This window comes from Phaseolus vulgaris, chromosome 8, assembly GCF_000499845.2.
Source record: "Phaseolus vulgaris cultivar G19833 chromosome 8, P. vulgaris v2.0, whole genome shotgun sequence".
Taxonomy (NCBI): Eukaryota; Viridiplantae; Streptophyta; class Magnoliopsida; order Fabales; family Fabaceae; genus Phaseolus; species Phaseolus vulgaris.
Window position 1 is genome coordinate 5,258,903 of NC_023752.2, and position 11,178 is coordinate 5,270,080.

Sequence of the window (11,178 nt, forward strand, 5' to 3'; positions counted from 1 at the left end):
GGTTTTTCATTCTTTTATTCAAATTATCCATAACTTACTAAATGAATTCAATTAGATTTAGGTCAAGTTGGTTTTTAAAGATTTTTGGATTATTCCAACATATATTCGCATTTTTTAAAACAAGAAGATGCTATCAAATAATCTAAAAAGTAATAATTAAGGAAGTTTTAATATATTATATATTTAAACATTTTTCAAAATATTAAATTATTTTATTTTTATATAGTAAATGATTTTATATTACAAAATGTACTAGTTAATATAATAAAATTATTCATAAACGTGTTTATATTATAAATATAATGTTCAAAATAATTATTTTAAGATATTTAATACACTGTTAATTATATATAAATAATGTCTTCAATTTAAGGTTTTCTACATATATCCCATGTATTGAAACAATTTTATCACATAAAATACTTCCACTTTCTCAAAAGAGAATGGCTTACTTTTGTCTGTTTGTAGATATAACTATTAATGTAATTTATTTTTTGAGCAAATTGGAAATAAAAGGTCATCATTTCATTAAAAAACATTGGTCAATTTGGACAAAACGGATGGAGAAAGTCATTTTCTTTGTCCTTCTAATAAAACTCTTTTCCAGTTTTTTTGCATTAACTACTTTTTTAAAGAAAAAATTAGGTATTTTAATTCATAAAATAATAAATTCTATGGCTTATATTTCTGTATTATAATGATTGTGGGGGCATGCAAAAGTATACTTTTAAAAATTCAAATTCCATTCCCACTATCATCTCTATATATTAATTATCTAAGCAAAAATTTGAAAAATGATTTCACAAAATTAATGATACTAACTAAATTAACCAACTTTTTTAGTAAGTGTGAATTATTTATCAATATATATTTAGTAACAAAAGGGAACATGTGCTTAACAGAAAAATTACTCTATTTTATAATTTTATTTAGCAAAAATTCAAAAAAGATGACTAAACAATCTCATTATTATTGTATTTTAATGGATTAATTACAGGCTTTGTTGCCTTTAGTAAACATTTGAAAATAAATATATGTGATTAATATAAAAATGTGATATTTATTTTTAAAGTAAACACATTTATTTATTATTAGTAGAAAATGGAGCAAAGTTACTAACTTTCTTTATATATAAAAACCATTTTTATTAAAAAATTTAATTATGTAAAAATATTAAAACACTACTTCATTAATCCCATCTTAAATATATAAAGAAACAAAATTATGTTTCTATTTAAATATAAATAAATTTTAACAATTTAAATATTTTAATACAAGTTTTAAAAATATTAAAATAATTTTTTAACAACATTAGTATGAGTAAACGATATCATCTGACTTCTTGTGTATTAATTGTTTTTATCTTGAAGATTAATTTCTTAAAAAGATTAAAAATATAAAAAAAAAGAGAAGAAAAAAAATAAAAATCCCTTTTAATTTCTTAGAGGTGGTTGAAAATGGCTGGTTCCAAAAGTGGCGACAGAGAGGGTTCTAAAGCGAAAGCATAAGTGAGAAGGCAAAGAGTGAAAGCAAGAGAGGAAGGAAGAGTAGCAGATCCAATCGTGTGTGGCAATGCCTCACCGTAACAACCCTGCGCCTCTCCCTCTCGTCGTCACCCTAAACTGCATCGACGACTGTTCTCTCGAGCTCCAATCCCTTGCCGGCAACGCCGGCGTCGAGCATGTTCCACTCAGCCGCCTCTCCGAAGGCAAGATCGAGTCTGCCGCTGCGGTCCTCCTCCACTCCCTCGCCTACCTCCCGCGCGCCGCCCAGCGCCGCCTCCGTTCCTATCACCTCATCCTCTGCCTCGGCTCCGCTGACCGCGCCGTCGACTCAGCCCTCGCCGCCGACCTCGGCCTTCGCCTCGTCCATGTCGACACCTCGCGCGCCGAGGAGATCGCCGACACCGTCATGGCGCTCTTCCTCGGTCTCCTCCGCCGCACGCACCTCCTCTCCCGCCACGCGCTCTCCGCCTCCGGCTGGCTCGGCTCCGTCCAGCCTCTCTGCCGCGGGATGCGCCGCTGCCGCGGCCTTGTTCTCGGCATCGTCGGAATCTCCGCGTCCGCTAGGTCTTTGGCCACTCGCAGCTTGGCCTTCAAAATGAGCGTGCTCTATTTTGATACTCAAGCAGTACGTATTTTTTAATCTTTCTTTCATTAAGTGAAGAACCCTTCTTCTGTTGAAATTTAAATAGTATTTGATGTTTCTATGCTTTAATTTTGTGATCCACTTGTTGTTTGCGAGACTAGGTGATTAACTGATATTGTAGCATTTGTTTCATGACTCTGAAGCTTTTTTGTTTTTGTGGCGTTGTAACTGGTGTGTAGCAATTTGGGTTATATGGTTGGTGTGTGCAATAACACCGTTGATGTTTAACAAGAAACCAGACAAAAAGGTGGAAATACTGGAACTAAAAATATATTTGGTTTGAAATCATTTCTATGGAAAAGTCACAAATGCTCTTTGACCATTCGCATTGGCCCATGACTGTGCCTGGTAGATGAGAACGTATTTCAGTTTTTGATAGAATTGGCTTAGCATGTATGAATTTGTTGTTTTCAGTCCGTGCAAACAAGCATATCTGTTACCGGAGTAGTGTACATTTGTTATTTACTATAATTAGGTACTACTATCGATAACTAGCGAATTCTTGAAACTTAAATCTTACATTAAGCTCTAGAAGACAAAGGACAGTCTTCAGAGAGAAGCAGAAGGAAACCAAAATTTATGCAATGCTCTGTGGTTGAGCTCCTCTCTTTCTAAGTAGTTATATTACATGTATCATTTAAATTTTACCTCATGTACAAAATTCTCCATCATGACATTTGGTGTCTTCTAATGTATGAAACTTCCATTCCCCACTCATTGCTGTCCCTAACCAGGTCCACTTGATCCCATTTTCATCTAATTTTGCTTTCCTCTTAACTATCTTGGACTGCATTTCCTTTTTTAATTTTGCCTGGCATCATTCCAGCATGTTGCTTGATAAGCACCAAAGCATTTGGAAAGCTCATCCTTAAAAGCTAGATGTCAAGGGGGAAGAACTAAGAACCCAACACTAAAATACTCTCTTGAGCGTCAAATATTACCTTAAGAAATTTTCACACTATGATACTTTACTTGGTGACACTTTATTCAACTTTCTCGTTAGTCATAACTCTTCACTAGTTTGAATCCTTTGCAAGTGGCCCTTTCTCAGACATTGACAATCAGCTCCAGTAACAATTAATAAGCATCCTAGCATTGGGGAACCAAGCCTTAAAGACTACCTGTTACGGGGAAGAACCACCACTTAAATACTTCACCGAGCTTCCCATATCATTCAATGTGAGACTTAAGCACCACATAATACCCAAGTTCCTATCCTTTCTTTTGTCAACTTAAATTCTCTTTTCAGGTAAGAATAAGATACTGTGGTCTAACGTGAGACTTTACTGTTGTCTGGTTTAACTTATTTTAAAGAAATTATAGCTTATTTTGGCAGGTTCTTGAGAGAGCTTTAAAAAAACAAGTGATTATTTCCCCCAAATTTAAGCTAAATTGTTGGTGGAAATTCCTGTGTTTTTCTTAAACCATTGAATTTGTATTTCCTATTTTTGATTTTTTTTATAAATGTGTTAATTGTGAGAATTGACTATTAGTTGGTATAAACCCTTTCTCTGGTTAATGCAAAAGCTTCAATTTTTCTTAATTGCACCTGTTCCATAATAGTCCCTGAGGACTTTTTAAAATAAAAACATGAAATAGTAGTCTGTTCTTGTTTACTTCAGGTTTGATGATTACTAATCAGTTGGAGAGCTGAAGAATTGATTTGTTGGTATAAATCCTTATTGGGTAAATATAATACTAGGGTACTCTGTTCAAACATGGGGATGGAATTTTGTTTAGCTGGTAACTTTGTAATATAGCCATACCATATGCTATTTCTTCATTTTGTTAACATTTTGATCAATCTTTTTTTAAGGGTGAATGAGCCTTTTCATTTCTTCAAAACAATCGTGAAATGTTTATTTGTTTCGGCTTCTTTTTGCCTTAAGGTTTCTGTTGCCCTAACAAACTTGCACAAGGGTACGCATAGACAATTAATTGAGTACCAGTAGCTTCAGGGAAAGGGGGTTACAGAGGCTTTGTTGTTCTATATTTCAACTTCTGAATGTTTATTTCATAGTCTGCTCTCTTTGATTTCCATTCTTTATTTGTTTCTTTGAAACATTGGAACTTAGCATGACTTGTACTAGTCCCAAAAAGCTGATCAAATACTATAAGGTTTTGGCTAATTTAGTAATTTTTCCTTCAACCTTGCACTCACAGGGAAAAGGAAAAGCAAAGTTCCCTCCTGCAGCACGAAGAATGGATACTCTTAATGATTTACTTGCTGCAAGTGACCTTGTATCACTCCATTGTGCTTTAACGAATGAAACAATGCAGATTATTAATGCTGAATGTCTTCAACATGTGAAACCTGGTATTTACTTGTTCATATGTTATATATTTTTCTTTGTTTCTGTTATTTATGGTTTGAGTTATCTTCACAAATATATAATATATCTAATGTTTTCATAGGAGCCTTTCTTGTAAATACGGGTAGTAGTCAGCTTTTGGATGATTGTGCTGTAAAGCAGCTCTTGATTGATGGAACCATCGCTGGATGTGCTTTGGATGGTGCAGAAGGGCCCCAATGGATGGAAGCATGGGTATGGTAAATTTAGGTTTTGCATTCTTTAATTTGCAAGGTATGATGCAGGCATTCACAAATTTCTAAACTACTGATTGAAATTCACAACTTTTTGTTCCTTTACTTTCTTACTTGAATGTTTCGAAGGATGTTAAGTTTTACTTTATAATAGGAACACAAGTGCAAAATAGGAAAACATCGGCAAGAGCATCTAAGAATAAATGCATTTGTGTTTGTTAAGTATAGTTTTCATCTTAAGATAAGACAAAAAAATGTAGAGAGGAGAAGGGGATACCTATGATCTCATTCGTTTATTTAATATTGAATCCGATGATTTATGAATTATTGAGAAAAAAAAAATCCTTCTTACCAATTCTTGATGTGCTACACGGATGAATATACATGTGCTTTGGTTTTGATGAGGGGTTCCTATCAAGGAAAGGAAGAGTTATGTCTGATTAGATTTAGAATAATAAAATGCATTAAAAGTTCATAATAAAAGGCGAGGATGAAATTGAAGATATTATTCAAGATGGGAGGAAGGGGAAGATCTTTTGATATAGGAGGATGAAGATGAACTAAGTAATGTTGATCCTGGGGATGATAATTGATCATTAAGTTGTCCATTTGGACTTGGCCATACTGATATGTTGTCATTTTTTTGTGTGGTGGGGGTGACTTTATAGCTTAATTTAATCAGTCACTTTTTTTTTCATTGTGACTGATGATTTAGATCTTTGTTTTACTTGAGAATAAATGTGAGAGAAGGTAAAAGAGAGATTTCACTTGAATCTCTCTTCAGATTCATTTATATATAGAGATATCTATCTTGCAACAGAAGTAAAAAGAGAGAGGAAAAGAATCAAAGTGTAGCAATGACAGATAGATCCAACAAAAATGGATTTATAAAGTTGCTCAGAAGATATTATAAATTATTTTAACACTTTTGAAGTTGTTTATTCTATTTTGTTAGCCATATAGTGAGCCATTTGACTTTTTATGTTAACATGCTCCTAGATTTTTGTTATTGGGCATGAATTTGTGCTTTTATAAATTATAAGTCTGGTAGTTGTACATGCTATTTTTCTTATTGATAATGAATATTACAACTCAGTTCGTGAATCGGAAAATAGGCATTTTGATTCCCAATTTGACTACCATTTTTTATTTCGGACTGCCCCGTTTTCCCCATTCAATACTGCACTACCCCTAACTAACTTGGATGTTGTCAAGTCTCTTTCAAATAAGATGCTCTCTCCTCATGATAAGTGGGAGGTTTAAGCCCGTTAGATATTCACCAACCAATTCCAGCATTTTGATAAATAAGGAACTTCTCACCAAATTAAATGGCGAAATATTGCCATAAATGCATTTAAAGATGTCTTGAGTCACCACCTCTCTATCTTTCAACACCTCATTCATTGTATTTATTTTCTTCATATATGCTCGAATTCCCTCCTACCTCTTCACAAATGATTTCACATTTCTGTTTCCTTAGCATCTTGGATACCAACATCAAATTATTCTTGATCATTTGCCCCTTTAGCTTCCTTTTTATCTTCTAACAGCTTCAAAAACATCTCTCTAACTTCATCATGAATAGATGTGCAAGACTAACATTCTCCTTTATTCGAGCAAAGTGATGTTTCATCCTTGTAACACCACCACAATATATATGTGAACAATACTTGTACTTAACTAAGCCTATGTGGAGGAACACTCACTCTTGCTTCATGTGATATGTCCCTTTTCTTCTGCTGGCCCAATACCCCACTAAAAAAATTAATGCAACAGTAACAGGGAGGTAAAGACTTGAGAATTCATGGAAAGAGACCGGGTGGGGCGGAGTCACTCGAACTGAGTAAAGGAGACATTAATAGAGAGGGCACAAAGCACCAAAAGGCAATGATGGAGTCAGAAAGTTGAACATGTCAGACACTCTAAAAGTAAAAAGTGGGGACTAGTCCTGGGGCTTCAAACTTTAATATTCTGACTTTGGTTCGAAATAGGAAAGGAATTCGTCATTTTTTATCCAATTTTCTGAAAGAATTCAAAAAAAATACTGGTATTGCTATTGCTCAGACCTACCTGATTAGAAAGACATTGCACCTTTTTTGTGATAATGGAATGCAAACATTGGTAATCTATGATGATCTTAGTAACAGGCTGTTGCATATTGACAAATGTAAAATGGGGATTTTCTCAAAACTGGCTCAAGACCCATGCCATTTTGTGTGCTTGACTCGCTTTTCAAGAATTGCATAAGGCACCAATTAGCAATTCCTCCAATAAAGAAGTGATTTACACAATTTAGTAAATGATTCAAAGTAAAAAATGAATTTCCTGACAATTTGTTTCAAACTCTGAAGATTTTGTACCAAATCAGGACACATACAATTCTTGTGATTCTAACCAACATTATGATAATCAGGGTCAAAGTTTTCTTACGAAAGTTATACAAACCTACATGTCAGTGTTATGTATGTTTAAACTTGCCTTTACCTGGAAAAACTGTATTATCAAAATAAAATAGGTTTTACAAAAGTTTGTTGACTTCATGGAATTTGATTTTGTATTTGCTACTCTTAATCATATAACGCTCACTCACACATTAGATTATGTCCTGTCACTGTATAGCAATGATAGTTTAATAAATAGGATAATACCATAATAACATACTTTCGGTATGTCTGCATCAGGTGAAGGAGATGCCTAATGTGTTGATACTTCCCCGAAGTGCAGATTACAGTGAAGAGGTTTGGATGGAGATAAGGGAGAAAGCTATATCCATATTACAAACATTCTTTATTGATGGAATTATTCCAAAGAATGCCATGTCAGATGTGGAAGAAGAGAGTGAGGTTGACAATGAAAGCGAGCAATCTGATCAGCAATACAAAGAAAATGCTCTCCAGATTATTGTTAGAGAGCAAACAGATGATGTTCACTTAAGTCCTGACAGTTCCCAAAAGAAAGTAAGTACTCAAGTGAAAGAGTCTTCATCCCATCATCAGGTTTCAAGTTTGTCTCAAAGTGCCTCTGCTAGGTCTGAAGGAAGACGCAGCAGGTCAGGTAAAAAGGCCAAAAAAAGGCATACCCGTCAAAAGTCCCAACAAAAATCAGAAGATCCTTCTGCACTAGAGAAAGAAGGCACATCTCAGAGAGATGATACTGCTATGAGTGGCACTGACCAAGCTTTGAGCTCCAGCTCTGAAGATTCAAGAAATAGAAAAACTCCAATAGAAATGCAAGAACCAACTAGTTCTCAAGTTATAAAGTCAAGTGCGAGACTTAGTGGAAACTGTACTGAACTTTTGAGAGATGGATATGTTATAGCTCTGTATGCTAGAGACCGCCCTGCCCTTCATGTTTCAAGACAAAGAGTTAAAGGTGGAGGTTGGATCATGGATTCCATGTCGAATGTGTCAAAAAGGGACCCTGCTGCACAGTTCCTCATCATCTTCAGAAGCAAGGTTTGTCATGAAGGAACTTTGTACTTATTCTATCACTTTTATTTTACATGACATCATGTATTTCAAATATTAGTTTAGGCTTTAGAATGGTATAAGATGTATTTTAACTCAAGTGTTCTGCAAATTAGCTGATATTTGAATGTTAATACATTTGCTTCAGGACACAATTGGATTGCGATCTCTTGCTGCTGGTGGAAAATTATTGCAGGTAATTGCATTATAATGCTCAGTTTATTTATTTTATCATATATTTCCTTTAGAATTTATTATTATCCTATATACCAATTCTTTAGTATGCTGTGTTTCTGTTTTTATTTTCAATAAAAGCTAAATATTTAGACATATGGCTAAATCTATTATTTATGTTTCACACACAATGTTTTTTATTTGGTTATAAACTGTCATTTTTGCAGATCAATAGAAGAATGGAGTTTGTATTTGCTAGTCATAGTTTTGATGTTTGGGAAAATTGGACACTGGAAGGTTCCTTACAGGAATGCAGACTGGTGAACTGCAGAAACCCATCAGTAAGTTTTCTTTGTTTTTCTTGTTGCAATCAGTGTTTGATACATTGGTATGAAATTTAAATGGTTCCTTGCAATCTGATAACTAGTTGTAAAACATTTTAGTTGGCTAAATATGGTGTTGAGGCTTTCCAAAATTGGTTGGTTAGAACCTTTTAATAATTGTACAGCCCCATCTTTCTTAATTTTCCTCAAAGACGTAGAGGATGGCTTTCAATGGCTCATTTTGTTTCTTCGCTTGCCTTTTTAGCTTTTCCTATGAACACAAATTGTCAACTATTAGCTTCTTCCATCAGCTTACTACAGCAAGTCGTCTCTCTGATGCATTATAGTATACAATAAATACTTAATTCGTGTTGCTTAATTGTTATATCCATGCTTGTCATTGGCTATGATCATATAGAAGCTGACAATTTAGTTTGTAAAATTTCGGAAAACTGATTGGTTAATCCTTGAACTTCCTCTTATTGACATATCATCCTTGATCATATACTAGGCTGTTTTGGATGTACGCGTTGAGATATTGGCAACTGCAGGCGAAGATGGAGTTACTCGTTGGATTGAATAGAATGATTCTAGGTCTGTAATACTAAAAAAGGAGCTTGTAAATCACTCCTGTCACGGGATTTAATGATCTTTCAAATGTTTCTTTGTGAAAGATTGGAATGTATTTATAGTGTAGAGCATAATTTTTTTCTTCTTTATTTTGCTTCTTTTTCTTTTTTATTTATTGAGGAATTTCATGAGATTTTCACCTTGTGATGGCACTTTGCCCTGGTGTGATGATGAATGATCTTTTGGTTTTCTCCTGTTGCAATTTCACCTGTAACCCCTTATCATTTCTGAAGTATTGCACCAGTTTAATTGATTTAACTGATTTAACTTTTTAGTATATAATAATATTATTTATAATCCAGTATCATTAATTTTCGAAAAAAAATATTTAATCTTTTAGGTTGAAAGCTCATTATTCTATTAATGTTGAACTCAACATGTAAAAGTAATATGTTAAATAAATTTAATTTGATAAAAAATAGTGGGTAAAAGTATCCATTGAAATTTAATCCAAGACACAACATTAGAAAATAAAAATATATTGTATTTATTTTGAAGGGAAAAATTAATTACAATAAAATAGCGTTGAAGCATTAGCGTATGTTGTATGGTTTTTGTCAACTAATTCTATTTATTGGTTTGGTACGTTATATATTTAATTTATTTTATAACGTTAGAGTTATGTTCATACTTAATTTTTTTTTGTGTTCAGTTTCACCTTTTTAACATTTAAAAAAAATCCAAAAAAATGTTCGAGAGCCAATGTAAATAGATATATCTGTAGATTACTATCCAGAATCGAAATATTTTATTAAATATTAAATTGTTAAAATTAAGAAGCTCTCTTCTACAGTGAGATCAGTCATCATGAGGTTGAAAAGGTTTTATCATTCATACAAAGATGAAACACTTAGAACATGCCTTTGAATGTCATGGACATTACATTTTTTTTTCATGAGTCACATGCCTCTAATGTCATAGTCATGTCATTTTGTTGACAAGAAAAATAAACTTTCCAAAGAAAGTCACAACTATGTCTCTTGATATCACGATCGTGCCTTTTTTTTTATGAGAAAAATAAGGTTCTATACTCTGAATTTCTATAATTCATTCTTAAAACTTGAGTTTTCCTCCCAAGAGTTCTTATAGCTTCTTTTCAATAGATTAAGTCTTCTTGTCAACAAAATTTTTCCTGTTAGACAAATATACCTAATAAACAAGTTTGAAAATTAAATCCAAATATGCAAAATGTTTTACTTTCATATTCTAAATATCATGTAAAAATAATGTAAAATGTAATACATCACATTAAAAAATTAGGAGAATTACTAATCATTATTCCATCTTTTACACATTGCATACTAGATAACCTAATATATAGTTACACAAGTTATATGTAAATGAAAAATCTTGAAAAAATAATTATTATAATATATTATAATAATATAATAATGATAAGAGTTTTAGTAATAATAATAACAGTGAAACTATCATGGTAATAATAAATAAATAAATTATATAATTTAAAATAACGAGAAAAAATAAGACTTTTTTTCATTATATTCAACTTTAAAATACATCAATCATAAAAAAAAGAGAGCTTTTATTATGTTAGAAGAATATTGAAATATTAAGAAACTCGTAACTATATTTATTATCAATTAAGATCTTAATAGATGTAACATATTTTAACATAAAATAATTATAAAGATCGATTTTTGCATGTTAATAGTATAATTTATATCATTTATTATAAATATGAGTAAAAAAATATTATTGATTTGAACAAGTCATGTTTCATTAGCATGACTTTATGTGTGAGTATAAAGTTGTGAATTGTTTCAACATAATATATTTGTAATTAAATTGCGTCAACGTGACACGATTTTACTTAAGCTTGATCTCACCCTTAGTCAAAGTTGTGTAAGTCCCCCATAACTTATGTACAAAC

The 11,178-nt window shown here is 32.6% G+C and overlaps 1 protein-coding gene across 1 annotated transcript; it reads left to right on the forward strand.

Moving 5' to 3' along the window:
* The first annotated feature begins 1,430 nt into the window (after positions 1-1,430).
* LOC137827254 (C-terminal binding protein AN) lies at positions 1,431-9,489 on the forward strand. The gene is made up of 7 exons (XM_068633526.1): positions 1,431-2,130; positions 4,312-4,465; positions 4,564-4,694; positions 7,375-8,148; positions 8,309-8,356; positions 8,562-8,675; positions 9,169-9,489. The coding sequence occupies exons 1-7, from the start codon at positions 1,573-1,575 to the stop codon at positions 9,238-9,240; spliced, it is 1,851 nt and encodes a 616-aa protein (XP_068489627.1). The 5' UTR covers positions 1,431-1,572; the 3' UTR covers positions 9,241-9,489.
* Positions 9,490-11,178: the final 1,689 nt, after the last annotated feature.